The sequence below is a fragment of the Rhinolophus ferrumequinum genome, chromosome 22 (genome assembly GCF_004115265.2).
Source record: "Rhinolophus ferrumequinum isolate MPI-CBG mRhiFer1 chromosome 22, mRhiFer1_v1.p, whole genome shotgun sequence".
Lineage (NCBI taxonomy): Eukaryota > Metazoa > Chordata > Mammalia > Chiroptera > Rhinolophidae > Rhinolophus > Rhinolophus ferrumequinum.
This window is the reverse complement of record NC_046305.1, coordinates 23,935,439-23,955,845: the sequence shown is the minus strand read 5'-3', so window position 1 is coordinate 23,955,845 and position 20,407 is coordinate 23,935,439. Positions and strand designations below refer to the sequence as shown.

The following is a 20,407-nucleotide window of genomic DNA, read 5'->3' as shown; positions in this document are numbered from 1 at the left end:
GTAACTCAGACCCACTGAATCAGAGATTTTGGGGATGTAGCCTGGACTCCTGATTTTTTTTGAGTTTTGTAGGCAATTTCATCATTCACTTCTTTTTTTTTTCTTTTTCTTTTCTGATTAGTTCATTCATTTATTCTTTTCTTTAGATTCCACATATAAGTGAGATAATATCATATTTGTCTTTCTCTGTCTGACTTATTTCACTTAACATAATGTTCTCTAGGTCCATCCATATTGTTGCAAATGGTAAGATTTCCTTCTTCTTTATGGCTGTGTAATACTCCATTGTATAAATGTACCATAGTTTCTTAATCCAGCCATCTATCAATGGGCATTTCGGTTGTTTCCATGTCTTGGCTATTGTGTATAGTGCTGCAATAAACATAGGAGTGCATAAAGATTTTTTAATTAGAGTTTTGGATTTCTCCAGATAGATACCTAGGAGTGAAATTGCTGGATCATAAAGTAGTTCCATTTTCAGCTTTTTGAGATACCTCCATACTGTTTTCCATAGTGGCTGCACCAATCTGCAATCCCACCAATAGTGCACAAGGGTTCCCTTTTCTCCACATCCTCGCCAGCACTTGTTGTTTGTTGATTTATTGATGATAGCCATTTTGACTGGGGTGAGGTGGTATCTCATTGTGGTTTTTATTTGCATTTCTCTGATGGTTAGTGAGGTTGAGGGTTTTTTCATATGTCTGTTTGCCACCTGTAGGTCCTTTTTAGAAAAATGTCTCTTCATGTCTTCTGCCCATTTTTTAATTGGGTTGTTTGTTTTTTTGGAGTTGAGTTGAGTGAATTTTTTATAAATTTGGGATATTAACCCCTATCGGATACAGCATAGGCAAATATCTTCTCCTATTCAGTAGGATCCCTTTTTGTTTTATTAATAGTTTCCTTTGTTGTGAAAAAACTTTTTAGTTTGATGTATTCCCACATGTTTATTTTTTCTCTTACTTCCCTTGCCCGAGGGGATATATCAGTAAAAATCTTACTCTGGATAATGTCTGTGAAGTGTCTTCCTATATTTTCTTCTAAGAATTTTGTGGTTTCAGATCTTACATTTAAGTCTTTAAGCCATTTTGAATTTATTCTTGTATATGGTGTAAGGAGGTGGTCCAGCTTCATTGTTTTGCATGTGTCTGTCCAGGTTTCCCAGCACTATGTATTGAATAGACTATCTTTACTGCACCATAGATTCTTGCTTCCATTGTCGTAGATTAAGTGACCATATAGGGATGGATTTATTTCTGGGTTCTCTATTCTCTTCCATTGATCTGCCATCATTCACTTGTGCATTGCCTCAAATATGCACTGAGTGCTAAGCACCTGGCTAAAATATTCATTTAGAAGAACAAAAATCATGGAGTTTCTTGCCTTCGTATTATGCATGTCTAATATCTATTGAGAGAAATAGATATTTTTAAAGCACACGAATCTAAAAAGCACAACTTGTAATAACTGATGGAAATGGAAATGGAAAGGGTCTGATTAGAAATTATGATGGGGTGGGGTTGAGGGAAGTAGTTTAGATTTGAAATCCCTGCAAGGGTCAGAGAAGGCTTCAACACGGAAGTGGCATTTTAGCAGAGACCTAAAAGAAGAGTGGAAGTTAGAGTGAAGAAAAAAGCAGAAAGAATATCACAGGAGAAAAAACATAGGTCTTAAACTTAAAGAAAGGGAAAGGTCTACAGCTCCGATGACAAAGTGGTACAAGATGAGGCAAAAAACATAAGCCAAGGCACTCTTACTTAACAACTGCTGGTTCCCTGAAGAGAATGTGTAGTGATAGATATAAGGCTGTCTACTATTAGAGAAAAATAGGTAAGAAATATGAGCTTTCTTGGACCACCATTCTTTGCTTAAGTAGAGTATACAGAGTAAGTCCCCTAATTCTGATGAAAGCCACTAAACAGGAAAAAGACAACTTAGTAACCATTCAGGCCTAACAGCTACTTGGATCTACTTTCCTTAGGAATTCTCGCATCTGTCAGTGGTCCGGTGGGAATCATGATAGAGCTCATGAGTTAGGGATTAAATCCCAGGCTGAATCTGGGACACACTCATTCAGGAGAGCCTCTGAGATTACTGGTCACTGAAGCCCTCCAGTGCTTTCCCAACACATACACAGGAAATAAACTCTTGCAAGCAAAGGGAGCATGCCCATTTTTGCAGAATATTAGAATTTATGTGTTAGCGTTTTTCTTTTCTATGAATAATAACTGTACTACAATTTATCAAGTATATATAGTGTAACAAAATGCTTTGCATTTTGACCCTACCAGCAAACCTATCCGGTAAATATTATCATTACCTTTATGAAGATGAAACTGGGGCTCAGTGAGATGAAGCAGCTGGTCTAAGACCTCAGAGCTAGTAAGGAGAAGACACTGGATTCAAGTCCAGGTCTCTACGAGTTCAAAGTTTTTAATACTATATGCCACTATCTTTTGTATTCATTTTTTATTCCTGTTATAACAAATTACCACAAACTTAATGGCTTAAAACAATAGAAATTTATTCTCTTAATAAACTTTTTTATTAAGTTCTGAAGGTGAATCTAAAATGGGTCTATAGGGCTGTGCTCCTTCTGGAGGCTCCAGGACTAAATAGGTTTCCTTGCTCTTTTGTCTTCCAGAGTCTGCCTACATTCTTTGGGCTCATGGCCCCTTTCTCTACCTTCAGAACTATTAATAGCAATGCAGCATCTTTAAATCTCCTGTCTCCTTTGATCCTTTGCCTCCTTCTTATAAAGACCTTTGTGATTACATTTAGGACCCAGACAGATAATCCAGGGTAATCTTCCAATCTCAAGATTCTTAATCACGTTTGCAGAGCCTTATTACCATAGTAGGTGACATTCAGAGGCCCCAGGGATGAGGGTATGGATGTCTTTGGGAGCTCATTATTTAGCCTACAACACAGTTCTACGTAGATTTTCAAAATCTTAGTTGAGCCTACTGAGGAAATCCATTACTATTCCCTAATAGTAGCAAATGCTTATAGCCCAACACACAACCTGCAGTGTGTACATTGAATATGACTAGTGAGAGTTTAAATACATGTAGAATTTAAATACATGATAATGATAGAACAAAAGACAGGAAGGAAGTACATGGAGTTAGCATTTTCAATGGTTCTTGCAATGTTGGGGAAATAATTGTTTATTACATGTTGATATGTTAAGGATCATGCTTTTTTTTAAAAGGAACAGTAAAAGAATGTATAACTAATAATCTAATACAAATAACAATAAACTATTAACAATAACTATAATCGATAATCACAAAGAAGGCAAAATAGAAGAAAATAGAAAATAGGTCAAATAAAAATCAAATAGTAAGATGATAGATCTAAACCCAAATAATACATCAACAATCATATTAAATATAAACAGACAATTGTACTTTAAAGACATAGATTGTCAAACTGCTGCCTTACGCAAACTGGGATGAGGTGCTCTGGGAGCCTCCATGAACTCACAGGAGACCTGTGGGATATTTTAAAATTTTCAGGGGAAACACAGCAATACTTAATGTCCCTCAGATGGTGTATAAACTGCTAGCTCAGAGTAGCTCCTGCTTACATTACAGTACAATAAGTTCCTCTTGATTATATCAAATCTTTGCAAAGTTGGTTTTCAACAGTGGTTATAAAAAAGTACTAAATAAAAATTATTTTGAATAGGAAATGAGGTGGTGGTTTACAATCTGATCCCAAGGTTTGAGAATTTGAGCAGTGCTCAACATCTCATTGTTAAGAATTGTGGTGGACATAAGACTTATTAAGTTGTTTGTACCTAATTATTTAATAAATGGAACTGTTAAGTGTTTCTTTTTTTGGCTAAGACTGACATGAAAATATTACTGGGGCCCTAACAGTGCTGTGAACTGAGTAAGTTTGGGAAGCTCTATCACAATAAATCAAAAATAAAAACTGCATGGTGCATACAAAAGAAACAATACACATGCTTAGAAACAGAATAGATGAATATTAAAGGATGGAAAACATATCATGCAAAAACAAACCAAAATAGAAGCTGATTTGGCAAATGTGGCACTATGACAATCTTTGTCTTTAAATTGTCATTGTATGTTTATATTTAAAATATATATTGATATATTGAGTATTAAAGCCACAATCTTATATTTGTTTTCTATTTGTCCTACAAATAAAGTAGACAAGGTAGAATTTGACATAAAATTTATTGTTAGACATAATCTACCACAAAATATAATAAAAATAAAATTAAAAATGGACAGAATTAGAAAAATAAATAAGACAATGTACAATAAGATGGAATATTTTAACACAACTTCTTTTTATCTGATAGAATAAGCAGACCCCAGCCCCCAAATCAGTAATTATCTAGAAGATTTGAAAAAATATGTTTGATTAATTGTTGATTGGGCCTCACTGACATAACCGAAACACCACACACTATCACTGACACATCATTTTAAAAAATGCATATGACACAGTTACCTCATTTGACCATATGCAAAGCCATAAAACAAGTGTCAATTAATTTCAAAGCTCAATGATAAATACACAGCTAAAACAATTCCTCAAATGCTTATAAATTGTGTAAAACACTTCTTAGTAAGCCATGGGTCAATAAGGAAATTACAATGGCCATTATCAAATACTTTGAATTGAAAATATGGTACACCAAAACTTTTGGAATGCAACTAAATCTATACTTAGAATAAAAACAATAATCTGACAGCTTATTTAGAAACAATGAAAGCTAAAAATAAAAAATTAAGTTATCTCAAGAAATTTAGTTTTTTTAAAAGCATAGCAAATAAACACAAGAAAATTTCAGTGAAGATAAAATAAAGTTCAGAGCAAACCAATAAATCCAAACATTGGTTCTTTGAAGCCTAATAAAATTGAAGAATTTATTTCTCACTCTGAATTTATCTTCCATTATTTGAATTAACTAGTAGGGGTTGTGAGGAAGAATAGAAGATTAACCAAAACAGAAGATAAGATATTTCCAAAACTAATGTAAAATGATATTTTTCCAAAAGATACTTCTTGATTACATATTGTTTTACTCTAAATGGTATTTTTATTACTTTAACTTAAACCTTTTAGGCCTTAAGGGGAAGTAACTGAGTCTAATATTTAATTCAATATATGCATTTTTAAATATATGCTCTCATAAAGCAAAATATAGCTTCAGTTTTTGAGCTTTGTCTACAAGGCAGGTGGTGAATTTCTTTGTGCTGAAGTAATTGATTTGGCAACATCTTTTAACAGTAATGACTGCTACTGAAGGCCAGAGAAGAGGCTTACAGTCTTGGGTGGTCCTCTAAAGTAAAGATGTATGGTGAAATGCATGAGTGCATCTATCACACAAGAGAATGATAAATGAGGAGGGGACAGATGAAGCCAGAGCACAGGACTTCCTGACTAACTAAAATTTGAAGACATGAATTAGTTTTCCCTTCAGTGAAAGAATAGACAGGTATAGATGATATAGATATGTCGATAGAGATAGAGATAGATGATGTAGATATAGATATATCTTACTTGCCTACAAAATAGGAAATTTCCAAATGGGTACATGATGATTTAAAAACTCATTTCTAGTGTTGCTGTTGAAATCAATCATTTTACCATTATTACAGTGTTCTTTTTCTTCTTTGATCACATCTCAGAAGCATATTGGAGAAAAAGAGGAGGTAGAATAAATGTTCTCCATTGACTTTGATGTTGCTGTGGTCTTGGTCTCTAGGTCAGTGCAAAGCCCCGGAGCATTTTCTGTTTGCCAAGCTTACAAGCCAGACTGACAAGGATGAGTTTCCCATTGGAACAACTTTGAACTATGAATGCCGCCCTGGTTACCACAGAAAAAAATTCCATATCACCTGCCTAAGAAACTCAGTCTGGTCAAGTCCTATAACCTGTTTACGTAAGTAACTCTGGACTGAGAACTCCTCTGTATCCATTAAACATCTGTAAGATCTGATGCAATTGTTTAAATTTTGGATCTCTTTAGACACATATGACTTAGTAAGTTTGCCTAAGGTACAGTTGATGTGAGAGTTATTTTTGTAGGTCATATCTTCCTACCACTTTGAGTTCCTGGCACCTTCATTACAACTTCATTTCATGAGAAAATGACAATTACAAGGCATGATTGAGGGGAAATCTCCATTCACTAGGGGTCTCCCATTTTCACAACTGAAACTAAGTACCAAATGACTGAAAAAAGGAAAGAAAAGTGCAGATGGGGAGAAAAGCCCAGACTTTGAGACCTTTACTTTACACGTGTTGACTCACACAGTAAACACTTTGGTAACAAATAAAGTTTACATTTTTCTGGGAGGCACAATATGGGGATGATACAGAGCTGGAGGGGAAGTCTTTTTGAAAGTAGTGCTTAGTAACTGGTTGATTTTTAAGCAATCTTGTGAGATTCCTCAAGTGCAAAATCTGTGGAACTGAAAATGCTCTTCAGTAAGCTACAGCCAGATTGGGACCTTATGTGCTAAGAGAAGTCAGAAGTATTCTACACCCAATTCCCAAATTCTGCTTCTTTTCCATAGGTAGATCGTGTGCAACTCCTCCAGAACCCATAAATGGCAAAATGGACATAAACGAAAACACCCAGTTAGGATCAACTGTTCATTATTCTTGTAATGAAGGGTGAGTTTGCAGTAGCATTGTTTGATATGACAGTTCTAGAATTGTAAAACCAATCTCTAAACAATAGTATTAGATAGAATTAAATCACCTGTCCATTAAAAACATAGCAATAGGATTTCTTAATGGAGGTGTTGGCTTGAATTCAGGCATTTAACTACCCTTGAAATGACTAAATAAATATTTCAAAAATAAGAAAAACTTGTATCTGTGATAGAAAATTGGGGTGGGTGCCTATTGCACACCAAATTAATGCATTTAAAACCAGATGAAGCCTTCATTAGATGAGGAGGACCAGCTCTCTAAAGAAGCAAATAGAACAAACACTAGTTAACTTGCACATGTATTCTTAGCTCAAAGCAACAAGAGCTGGATGGATATGGTGGATTCATGGAAAAGTGGAAAAGAGTGATTTGTTTGGGATAATGGAGCAGATGTGGGGGATGGGCAGATTTTAATTGTTATAGCCTCTTCAGAAGTGCAGGCATCTTACTGTGAGCATATTCTTGGCTTATCCTTGGGGGAGACAACCAATTTAGGAAAGAAGTAGGTTAACTGCTTCACCTTATATTTTAACTTTTGTTTCTATTACTTATGGCTTCCTTACAATACATACAAAATAACATAAGTGAAAAATTAAAATAGCAATAAAAAGAATTTCAGTTTACACACTACTTACCTTAAGAAACATGGAGTCTAGATGTCAGCGTAGGTAAATGCTATATTTGCCTCCTCCCATGACCACATTTAAATTACAACTAAATCATAGAACAATCAACCTGGAGAACCATTTGAAGACTAGCTGAACAGAAATCCAATAACTTAGGATATAAACAAGAAGCCACATACAAGTAGAGACTGGTAGGAGGGGCAGAGACATGAAACGGGCTGGCCCCACACCCATGTGTGGCAGTGGGAATTAGGAGGGATATATCAACTGCAGAGGTCCTCCCTGAGGACCAAGGGGTTCCAGCCCCACACTGGGTTCCTGAACCCAGAGCACCAATGCCAGAAAAATGAGCTTCCACAACATCTGGCTGTGAAAATCAGCAGGGATTCCATACGTCTGAGTGAGACCGAAGGCTGCTAGAAACCTAGACATCCTCTTAAAGGGCCCATGAACAGACTCTGGCTCCCAGGCACTCACCCCAGACTCTGGCAAAGGGACTGCAGCTCAGGATACACCACCAGCATACAGGGAAAGACTGAGTTGTGTGAACCTCAGGGCGAGGGCTGGAGGGACAGCTGCTATTGCCCCTGTGTTGAGCCCATCTCCCATGCATCTGGCGAACAGGTGCCACCTTCCCTGTGTTGACCTCTCCCCCCATAGGGCCAAATCTGAATCTACATTGGCCTGGTGAACTCCACTTGCTCCACCCTGGTGACTCCCTGGGACTCTGCCCCACCCAAATCGTACACCACCTGAGGCTCTTTTGGCGGGGGGTGGTCAGCCTTGGCTCAGCTGCAGACTTTCTTGGACAACTCTCAAGGGTTCAGGGGCCCCAGGCGTGCAATGGCTGACCTCAGTGTGCTCAGTACCTTTGCTGAATATAGCCCCAGGCTGAGCAGTGGCACCAAATCGGAATCTTCATTAACCTGGAGAACACCACTCACTTCACCCTGGTGACTCCCTGAGACCCCACTTCACCCAACTCTCCTAGTGTCAGAGGGTCCTTCAACGACTAAGCATTACCGGCAGCTAACTGGACGTAGCAGGCTTAGGGGTGCCATGGGCCTTTTGCTGAGCTGCCCCAGGCCTGGTACTGGTGGCAGCCAGCCTACGTTCACAGTGTGGCCTCTCTCACATGCCTCCAGATCAAGCACAGGCAGCAACAAATCTTGGATCATTTTGTAACTCCTACTAGGTAGCCCTAGGAACACCTGAACTTAACATACACAGGAGTCCCTCCCAAGAGGTTGCAGAATGAAAAAACCTGGAAGCCAGCTTCGGACCACAGCAGAGCACCACCTGATTATCCCCACAAGCAGCATACAAAAAGGGTGTTCCTGGCAAGCACCAGAGGCCACTTGGGTGAATCCCATTCCGTGGGATCTATCCCGCACAGCAGCTTGTACACTGTGGGCATGGCCAGTTCTCACAGTCAGCCTGAGAGTCAATCCCACCAACTGATTTGCCAATAGCAATCAAGGCTCAACTGTAACAGGAAGGCACATGCAATCCACACAAGGGATACTCCTGGATAACCCAGTGCACGTGACAAGGGAGATTGGGCCTCACAGGAAACCTTCTACATTAGGTTACCAGGCCAAGACTGGGAGTCATTACAGATCTACGTAACACATAGACACAAACACAGAGATGCAGCCAAAATGAAGAAACAAAAAAACATGTCCCGGATGAAAGAAAAGGAGAAAACTCCAGAAAAAGAAATTTAAAAATGGAGGCAAGAAATCTACCAGACACAGAGTCCAATCACCAGTTATAAGGATGCTCAAAGAACTTAGTGAGAACCTCAACAAAGAGATAGCACAAAACGACATCTGATCTTTATTATTTCCTTCCTTTTACTTACTTTGGTCTTTGTTGCTGTTTTTGTTTTTTTTTTCTAGTTCCTTTAAGTGTAAGGTTAGATTGTTTATTTGATATTTTTCTTGTTTCTTGACATAGGCCTGTATTGCTATGAATTTCCCTCTTAGGACTGCTTTCAGTGTATCTCATAGATTTTGGGTGATTGTGTTTTCATTTTCATTTGTCTCAAGTTATCTTTTGATTTCTTCCTTCATCTCAGTTTTGGTTCATTCATTATTTAGTAGCATGTTATTTGGCCTCCATGTGTTTGTGTGTTTTTCAGTTTTTCTTATTGTAATTGATTTCTAGTTACATACCACTGTGGACAGAAAAGACACTTGGCATGATTTCAGTTTTCTTCAATTTATTGAGACTTGTTTTGTGGCCTAACACGTGGTCTATCTTGGAAAATGTTTCATGTGCACTTGAAAAGAATCTGTATTCTGCTGCTTTGGCATAAAATGCTCTAAAAATGTCACTTAAAACCATCTTGTTTAGTTTGTCATTTAAGGTCACTGTTTCCTTGTTGATTTTCTATCTGAAACATCTGTCCATTGGTGTCAATGGGATAGTAAAGTCCCCTACTATATTTGTATTACTGTATATCTCTCCATTCATGTTTGTCAATGTTTGCTTTATATATTTAGGTGTTCCTATGTTGGGTGCTCAAATGTTTACAAGGGTTATATTCTCTTGTTGGATTGATCCCTTTACCATTGTGTAATGTCCCTCTTTGTCTATTACTATACCTTTGTTTTAAAGTCTATTTAGTCTGATATAAATATTGCTATCCAGCTTTTTTTTCATTTCCATTCACATGAAACATATTTTTCTATTCCTTTACTTTCAGTCTGAAGTGGGTCTCTTGTAGACAGCATATGCATAGGTCTTGTTTTCTTATCCATTCAGCTACCCTATATCTTTTTTTTTCTTACACCAGAATAATAGCTGAAGCTGAATAATAATGAATATCAATTACAATTATATATATTGTAGTTCTTCTTCTTCTTGTATATATACAAGAAGCGGAGTATAGCGTTAGGAATAGAGACAGTGGATTTGTAATGGCTGTGTGCGATGTCAGAGGGGTAGTGGATGGGGGCAGAGGGGTTGTCACTGTGTGAGGGATATAAATGATAAATGATAAATGTCTAACTATTATATCATTTTGTGCATCTGAAACTAATAAAAAAAGTTTAAAAAAATACCCTATATATTTTGATTGGAGCATTTAATCCATTTACATTTAAAGTGTTTATTGATACATGCATAGTTATGGCCATTTTATTATTCATATTTATGTTCTTTCCTCCCTCCCCCACCCTCCCCATCTTCTTCTTAAAGAAGTACCTTTAACATTTCTTGTGTACTAGTTTGGTGGTGATGAACTCCTTTACCTTTTTATTGTCTGGGAAGCTCTTTATCTCTCCTTCAATTTTAAATGATAGCCTTGCTGGGTAGAGTAATCTTGATTGTAAGTCCTTGCTTTTTACCACTTTGAATATTTCATGCCAATCCCTTCTAGTCTGTAAAGTTTCTATTTAGAAGACAGCTGGCAATCTTATAGGAGCTCCTTAAGTAAGTTAGTTGCCTTGCTCTTGTTGATTTTAGGATTTTCCCTTTGTCTTTCACCTTTGCCGTTTTAACTATAATGTGTCTGGTGTGTGGGCCTATTTGGATTCATCTTGTTTGTGACTCTCTGCACTTCCTGGACTTATATGTCTATTTCCTTCACCACGTTAGGAGAGTTTTTAGTCATTATTTCTTCAAATAATTTCAATTCCTTGCTCTCTCTCTTCTTCTGATATCCCTATGATGCAAATGTTGATAAGGTTGATGTTGTCCCTCAAGCCCTTTAAACTATCCTCATTTTTTTTTTATTCTTGTGTGTGTGTGTGTGCGCGCGCGCGCGCGCGCGTGTTCACGCTATTCCAGTTAGGTGTTTTCTTCCAAATTGCTGATTCTATCCTCTGCTTTATTTTATCTACCGGTGATTCATTCTGGTGCATTTTTCTTTTCACTTATTGTATTTTTCATTTCTGACTGGTTTTTTTTTTATGGTTTCTATGTCCTCTTTTATGTTTACTATCTCTTTGTTAAAGTTCTCACTAGTTTCATCTCTTCCTCTATGTAGAGCATCACCATTGTTTGGAACTCTGTATTTGCTAGGATGCTTGCCACCATTTCATTTAGTTTTTTTGCTGGACTTTCCTATTCTTTCATTTTGGACATATATCTTTGTTTCCTCATTTTGGCTGCCTCTCTGTGTTTATTTCTATGTATTATGTAGATCTGCTATGTCTCCAAGTCTTGGCCAGGTTGTCTTATGTAGTAGGTGCCCTGTGGGGTCCAGTGGGGCAATCTGTCTGGTCATCAGTGCCAGGTGGTTCAGGAGTGTCTTTTGTGTGGGGTGTGTGTGCCCTTCTGTTATAGTTGATTGCTACTGGCACATCAGTGGGTGGCATTGACCTTCAGGCTGACTGGCTGTGGGGTTAGGCCACATCCACAGCTTACAGGATCCTGTGCACATGGGCTTATTCTGTGGAGCAAAATTTGCCCCAGCGGGTTCTGGTGCCTGCTAAGCCTCCCCCTACCCCCTTTGGGTGTGCTGCTTGTCAAGCTAATTGGATAGTGCTGTGCTGTGGTCTGAGGTGATCTACAGATATGTTGGTTCTGGGGCCTCTTGAAAGGGACTTCAGTGCAGGCCCAGGTCAGCCACTACCTGTTTACCTGTGACCAGAAAAGGAGTGTGTGGTAGGAGCTACAAAGCAACCTGGGGTTGGTCGCTCCTTGTGCTGGACCTGGAGGCACATGGGAGAGTCCACAATGTGAACTGAGGATGGCTGCCAAAAGTCTTGGGCCTGGGGTAGTTCCACAAAAAGCTCAGGACACCCCGAGGCCTGCTATTGCCTGCTGGCTCCCGTGAGGTTCAGTCACTGATAGAGCTTTCTGCAGAATGCCAGTTGGGTAAGACAGGATCTCAGGGATTTACCAGGGTAGGCTGAGTGGTGTTCAGCAGGTTAATGTATATTCTGGTTTGGTGCCAGTGCAGAACCTAGAGCTACTCAGCAAAAGTCTCAGAGTACACTGAGGCCAGCCAGTGCCCAACTTGGACCTGCAAAGCCCCAACAGTTGTCCAAGAAAAAGTGCAACACTGGCAGAGCTGGCTGGTGCCAGAAAAAGAGCCAGTGTTTTATGAGTTGGGTAGGGTGAAACTGAGGGAGTCACCGAGGTGGAGCGAGCAAAGTGCACAAGGCTAATACAAATTCAGGTTTGGCCATGTGGGTGGAAGGCTCAAAACAGGAAAGATGGCACCCACCTGCTGGCTGCACAGGAGAAGGATTTTAAACAGGGAAAATGGTAATTGTCCTCCGGTCCTTGGCCTGAAGCCACACAACTCAATCTCTCCCTCTATTTTTCTGACTCCTCTTGAGTTACCATACGTCCACCGGAGCCCAGGGTGAGTGCCTGTGAGCAAGTGAGTCGGTGCACGGGCCTTTTAAGATGACATCTGGTTTTCCTGCAGCCTTCTGTCTCACTGGGAGGGTCAGAATCCCTACTGTTTTTCACAGCCAGATGTTGCAGGAGCTCCTCTTCTCAGCATGGATATACTGGACTGGAGAGCCTGGTGTGGTGTTGGGGTACATTTCTCCTCCAGGGAGGGGAGAGACCTCCATGCCTGAAATATCCCTCCATATCTCAACCACCACACACAGGTGTAGGGCTGACCTGTTTCGCTTCTCTGTCCCTCCTGCCAGTCTTGAAGTGGATTCTTCCTTATATCTCTATTTATAAGATTTTATTCACCTAGTCTTCAGATGGTTCTCTAGGTTGACTGTTCTGTAATTTCATTGTAATTTTAATGTGGTCATGGGAGGAGGCATACACAATGTTTATCTACTGCATCATCTTGGCTCCTCTCTGAAAAGGGGCATTCCTGACAGGAAGGACAAAGCTTTATTGGAAAAATGTTTTTTCAAGCTATGAAGATTCAGTAAGGAAGCCAGTGTGACTATAACAAGGTGAATGAAGAAAAGAATGATAGGAAAAATGATCTGAAGAATAGCCATAGCCAGATTTTGAAGGACTATGTAGACCACAATATGGACTTTGGACTTTAATCTGCATTTAACAGGAGGCCATTGGAAGGTTTTCAAGCAAGAGTGACATGATCTGATTTAGGATTTTAAAGACACACTTTAGTTGTCATATGAAGAATCTGTTGTTGGAGGGCAATTGAAACAGAGAGACCAGTTAAGGACCATTGTTTTGTGCAGGCGAAAGATGACCTTTTTTAGTACTGAAACAGTGGTTCCCAATTTGGCATTTTTGTTTGTCACAACAGAAAGGGTGGTACTGGCATGCAGTAGTTAAGAGTACAAGGAAGCCACTAAACATGTTACAATGCAAAGGACATCGTCTTCACTTGAGAGAATTATTGGTTCAAAATATCAATAGTGTCTGGGTAGAAAAATCTTGGACTAGAGTGAGGGTTATGATAAATGATTGCATTCAAAATCTGTTATGAAGGTAGAGATTACAAAATTTCTGAATGGACCAGATATTGAGTCAGAAATAAAAAGATGAGTATTGATAACTCCAGGATTTTTTATTTGATATGAAAGCAGGAAAGAAGGAAATACCAGGAATGGAATAGAAGTATTTTTTCCTGATACTTTATACTAAATGGCAGTGTTTTGAGTGTGCTTTAAAAATTATTCTATAACAGTCAAGCTATTATTCATATGTAAGAGTAACAAGAAACATTTTTTTCTAAAACTTTAAAGATTTTTATTAAAATATAGCTAATATACAATATTATATTGGTTTCAGGTGTACACCATAGTTATTCAACATTTATATACTAAAAAAGTGATAGCCACGATAAGTCCAGCAACCATCTGACACCATACCACACTATCACAATATTATTGACTATATTCCCTATACTGTATAATATATCCCCATGACTTATTTATTTTATACCTGGAAACTTGAATTTCTTATTCCCTTTCACCTTCTCCTCCTCCCTTTTTAAATTTTTCAATTACAGTTGACATTCAATGTTATTTTATATTAATTTCATGAGTATAGCATAGTGATTAGACATTTATATAATTTAAGAACTGATTCCTCGACTAGTCTAGTACCCACCTGGCATTATACATAGTTATAACCATATTATTGACAATATTCCCTATGCTTTACTTTATATCTCCATGACTATTTTGTTACCACTAATTTGTGATTCTTAATCCCTTCACCTTTTTTACTCTGCTTCCCACCCCCTCCCATCTATCACACCAATAAATCTAGTACCTGTTTGACATCATACATAGTTATTACAATATTTATTAATATATTTCTTATGCTATACCCTACATCCCCATGACTACTTTTTAACAACCAATTTTTAACTTCTTAATCTCTTCCCCTTTTATTTACCCTGCCCCCATAACCACCCTCCCATCTGGCAACCCTCAAAATGTTCTCTGTATATATGAGTTTGTTTCCATTTTGTTTGTTCATTTACTTTGTTCTTTAGATTCCACATACAAGCAAAATCACATGGCATCTGTCTTTCTCTGACACATTACACTCAGCACAATAACCTCCACGTTCATCCATGCCTCTGTGGATGGCAAGAACCCATTCCCTTCCATGGCTGAGCAATATTCCATTGTACACATGTCCCACCTCTTCTTTATCCATTCATCCATCAACAAGCACCCAGGCTTCCTCCACATCTTGGCCATTGTAAATAATGTGTGGGTTGTGTGTGCCCTCCTCTTGTAGTTGAGCTTTGGTTGCTCTTTGCATGTCAATGGGAGGGATTGACCCTCAGGCTGATTGGTTATGAGGACTGGCCTTAAATACAGTTGATGTGCTGTTTGCCGGGGCGACCTACGAAGCAGGATTAGCTTTAGCAGGGCTGTGGTGCTTGCCCAGTCTGTTCTTTGAGTGCTTCATCTGGGAGACAGCCAGGCAGTCTGGCTTGGTCTGAAGCCAGCCACGCAGAGTGGCACCCTGGGACCACCAGGCATGAACCACAGCTTAATCCACAGATGGCCATTACACGTGTTTGGCTTGAAATTGCCTCAGGTGACCAAGCTGAGAACTGATGCCAGCTGCTACTAGTGCTGGGCTTGGGGCTGTTCAGCAAGAGGTATGGGGCATATTCATGTCAGATGCTGCTTGTTTGTATTTTGTGAACCTTTGAGAGATTTTAGGAAAGTCCACAGCATGAGCTAAGATAGGCTGTTTGTATGGAAAAGCCACTGTAAGTGGCTTGGATGTGTCTGAAATTTGGGTGGGCCATGGTCTCAGGGAACCCCCAAGGTGGGGCAGAATAAAGCTGTTTTCTAGGTTGGTGGAGATTCAGATATAGTGGCTGCCTGTTTCTGCACACCAGGAGGAGGGAGGGCTTAACAAGAAATAATGGATTCTGCCAGCACTTCTGTCTGGAAGAAAGCTTCCCCTCCAGACCTTGTCCTGAAGCCAGACAATCCAGTTCCTCCTTGCATGTCCCTGGTACCTTTGGAGTTGCTGCCACAGCACTGGAGTTCAGAGCGACTGAATTGGCCAGCAAGTAATTCCTTATGTGGTCCCTTTAAGAGGAATGTTTGGGACTCTAACCCCCTTCTGTCTCACCCAGCTACAAGCTATGCTGGTTTTCACATCCAAAATTTATGGGGACTTCTTTCCCTGGCACTGGAAATCTGGGCTGGGTAGGCTGGTGTGGGGCTGGGACCCTTCAGTCCTTCAGGGGGCTTCTTCTGTATGTCCTTAGTTGTAGGACTTTGGTTCAACTAGACCTCAGGCAAACCTCAATGGTGGTTGTGCTGTAGTTTAGTTGTAATTTTAATGTGGTCATGAGAGGACGCCAGCACAGCGTTTACCTTCTGCCATCTTGACTGGAAATCACTAAAAATTTTAAAACGGTAGATTTATAGTATATGTCTCATTCTTGACCTCAAAAATGGAGAAAACAAATTCATATGTATTTAATGGATAGTACCCAGTAGGGTAAAATGTTTTCAATATAATTTCCACCTGAAATTGCTAGTCTCATATGTGTGTATACACACACACACACACACACACACATATACATACAGATATGTAGTACATAAATACATATGTACATAACAATATGGACAAATTTTATTAACCTGAATATTCCCTTAGGATAGTCATTATATTTTTAAAAGTTGAGACCCTGAAGGAGCTGTTCTGTACAAGGCAACGGAGAAAAGTTTGCTTGTTATTGTAGAAAAGGAGTAGAAAGACAAGTGAGGGTTAGAGTAAAATGCCTAATAGTATCCAATCTCCCGTGTAACGCCTCCCTAAAATTTCCCCAAAATTAAACAACAACAGCAAAAAAAAACTGCTTTGAGCAAGCAGATTTGGAGGGGAACCCTAGGAAAAGACTGGGCTTTCCTGTTGGATAAAAGGAGTGCAGAACCCAAACACAGCAAGGATGGACTCCGGAACATGGATGCAGAGAGAAGTGAGAGGAAGTAAGCCCAGGGCGCACAGAAATTTTGGGGGTGGAAGACTCTCACATGTCTCTGAATTATAGGTCCTGGTCCAGTTTAACCACACCTACTGACAGTTGATATTCATGTTACATGAGTAGCTCTTTATAGAAAAGCTCTTGCCACAGATCAGCAAAGCCAGTATCTTCTCAGAGCTTGTTAGAAATGCAGAATCTTCATACCCACTGAATGAGAATATATTTCCACAAGATCCCCAGGTGATTGCCATGTAAATAAAACTTTGAGAAACACTGCTGTAAACCATTAAGTATGCACATTTCTATAAGATGGAGTTTGGGTAATTTTTTTCCATTACTGGAATTTTCTATACCTTTCCGTCTTTTTTCTTCATTAACAGGAATTAAGTTTAATAATCAGCTATTAAAAAGTTATTACTAAACTTCCAGTTCCAGGACAAGACGGGCAGACTCACTTTTCCCTGCTTCTCTCTTTACATATAACTAAATACCCTAGAAGTAGTTTAACGTACAACCACAAAAGAAACACAAAAGCTGAAAAGAAGGTGGACTGGCTAGGGACCACAGAACTTAAAGAAAGACACTTGTAAATTCCCTGGGTTTTCTTTTTACTTCTCAGACTGTGTGCTGGAGAGAACTACAAATTGGAACAGGAGAGAGAGAGACAGAGAGAGAGAGAGAGAGACAGAGAGAGAGAGAGAGAGAGAGAGAGAGAGAGAGAGAGAGAGAATGGGAGGAGAGAAGAATCTGCTCTATGGTAATAGGATTGGGAAAGAAAACGTCAAGCAGGGACATAGTGGGGGGATCCATACTTAGTGGCAATGGTGGCTCAATCTGCCCACATTAGCAGCATAAACAGAAATTGGGGATGGGGATAGGCTGTAGGTTATCATTCCCATGTCCCACACCCACGGGAAGTGGCAATCCCTCCTCTACCAGCAGCTGTGTCAACAGCAGATTTTGGGTGGGCAAACACATCTCATGCCCTACAGCATCCCGCAGTAGTGGGTCGTATTCTGCCTGCAGTGGCAGCATCAGCAGAGTCTGGTTAGTGAGACATAGACTTCAAGACAGCAGCAAGAGGCCCCATCCATTCTTACCAGGGATGTCAGAAAGCCCAGGATCCCCTACACAGCATCAGAGAGCAGCTCAGATCCAGTGTCTCTTGAGTACACCCAAGGTAGAGAGCCACCAAGCCAGCATCAGCAGGTGAACCAAAGTCAGGGCTTCTTCATCTTCTATCTGGTAGAAGAAAGCCTCCTAGACCCATGTCTCCTGGTCCTCCACCCAGCAGCAAAAGACAGCCTAGATAGGTGCCTCATTCCCCTGTTGGTACCAACATAGATGAAGTGAGAAGCCCACCTTCACCAGGTAGCCAGAGAACAGGCCAGAAAGCTTCCTCTCCATCCCAAGAGTTAAACATCCCCCATGTCCTACCTAGTGACAGCAAGCAGCCCAGGGAAGCACCTTCACTCTCACAGGGAGCTTCAGTAGGACCCGTTGAGAACTTAAGTGGAGCCAGAAGAATGGAGAAGACCAGAATGGCATTGCAAGGTTCAGAAAATTAAATTGTCATTAGATCTAAAGCCCACGAAAGTAGACCAGAATCTGCACGACATCTCCACAGCTGTCACACTTTTCATTTGATCTCCATTTGGTCTGTTTTGCCATTTGAATAGACTTTGTGCTGCCATATTTTCTTATATATTCATGAGGCAATGTTCTAGCTATACCAAATAATACTTGACTGTTATTTGATATCTGTTGTGCGGGGCGTCCGGTGGGGTCTCTGGTCCCACTCCCCACATAAGAACGCAGGACATGATGAGGCCAAAAAGGAACACCCACGGAGCCATAGGTAGGGGAGTCATACCACTATACTCTCACTGGCGGCTGGGTTGGAGACACAGGAACCAGGAGCAACACAATTCTCAACCCTCACTGTGCCGCTTGCAGACTCAGCCACCATCTTCTTGCTAGCTCCCCCTTTTTTTGCTAGCCCAGCCACGGCAGTTATATTCATGGCTAATGGCTCACTGGTTACAGCTGACGGCCAACTAGCCACAGCTGATGGCCATTTGATCATAGTTGATGGCCATTTACTATCTGAGCCAGCACCTTTCTATGTGAGGCCGAGAGCCTGGAAACTGCTTTTTGGGGCTCTGTCCCCACACTCCACCCCTACAGGGTCTCACCTCACAATCTACGCAACAAGCGTCTTCCACGAGGGGCCCTGTGCGAGGAGCCTGGAGGTGAATGCTATTTCCTGGACACAGCCAAGCTCTCTGGTCACAGCCAGGGTTTCTCAGGGCACCACGAGTACTTCTGGCACAGCCAGACTTCCTGGACTTCTTAGGGTACCACTAGTCTCCCCGGGCACAGCCAGGGTTTCTAAGGGCACCACCAGTACTTCTGGGCACAGCCAGACTTCCTGGACTTCTTAGAGTACCACTAGTCTCCCCGGGCACAGCCAGGGTTTCTCAGGGTACCACCAGTACTTCTGGGCACAGCCATACTTCCTGGACTCAGCCAGGGCTCTCAGGGCACTGCCACTCTCTCTGGGCCTCTCAGGGTACCGTGCTGGAACAATAGCAACTCACAGTCAAGGTGCTTACATATTCTCAATGGTGGCCGGTCAAGACACAAAAGCAAACATCCACCAGTTCCACTACATTGTGGTATGTTCCCAAACAGTCAAGTTGTCCATTAAATTAGGGATGGAAGGCAATTCCCCATAGTCCATAGTCATTCGCCAGGGCTGTCCTGGGGGTGAGGGATGACCTTGACCTCATCCTCAGCTCCCACGGAGGACTCAGCAAGCCTTTCCTCCTGGGACTACAAGTCCTGCATCCGGGCTGCCTCAGCAAGCACTTCCCAGCTCACAGGGCTACAAGGACCCTCGCTTTCTCCGGCCTCTGCTGGTTGGGGGAACCGTCCATGTCTTTCCACCCCTCCACGGTGTCCAGCTCTCAGGCAGCTGCTCCTCCTGGTCTTCCTGAGACTGAGTGTTCATACACACAAACTGCTCCACCGCCCTTCGGAGAGCTTTGGCCAGCACCGTACCCTGCTCACTGCACCATGTGTAGTGCAGGGAATCCTGCCGACTATGCCAAGTGTCGTGCGGGTGTCAGGCGGGGTCTCTGGTCCCACTCCCCACATAAGAACGCAGGACATGGTGAGGCCAAAAAGGAACACCCACAGAGCCATAGGTAGGGGAGTCATACCACTGTACTCTCACTGGCGGCTGGGTTGGAGACACAGGAACCAGGAGCAACACAATTCTCAACCCTCACTGTGCCGCTTGCAGACTCAGCCACCATCTTCTTGCTAGCTCCCCCTTTTTTTGCTAGCCCAGTCACGGCAGTTATATTCATGGCTAATGGCTCACTGGTTACAACTGACGGCCAACTAGCCACAGCTGATGGCCATTTGATCACAGTCAATGGCCATTTACTACCTGAGCCAGCACCTTTCTATGTGAGGCCGAGAGCCTGGAAACTGCTTTTTGGGGCTCTGTCCCCACAATATCATTTGCCTTCATTTGTAATAATATCAAGTTTGGCCCTACTTTACACCAATTCTCATGAATGGTTCGTGCCAGCATTCCATCATTGTAGAGAGTCTCTGTTGAAGTAAATGTAAATGTCACTAATTTTGCCAAATTTTGTGGCACACTATAAACAGTTTGTGGCATACTAATT

The 20,407-nt window shown here is 40.9% G+C and overlaps 1 protein-coding gene across 1 annotated transcript in view; it reads left to right on the top strand.

Annotated features, from left to right (window-relative positions):
- Positions 1-20,407, top strand: part of CR1 (complement C3b/C4b receptor 1 (Knops blood group)) — an 88,659-nt gene that overhangs the window by 10,032 nt on the left and 58,220 nt on the right. The window contains 2 exon segments of the mRNA XM_033093429.1: positions 5,750-5,926; positions 6,564-6,663. Of these exon segments, the coding sequence (XP_032949320.1) occupies positions 5,750-5,926; positions 6,564-6,663 (277 nt within the window).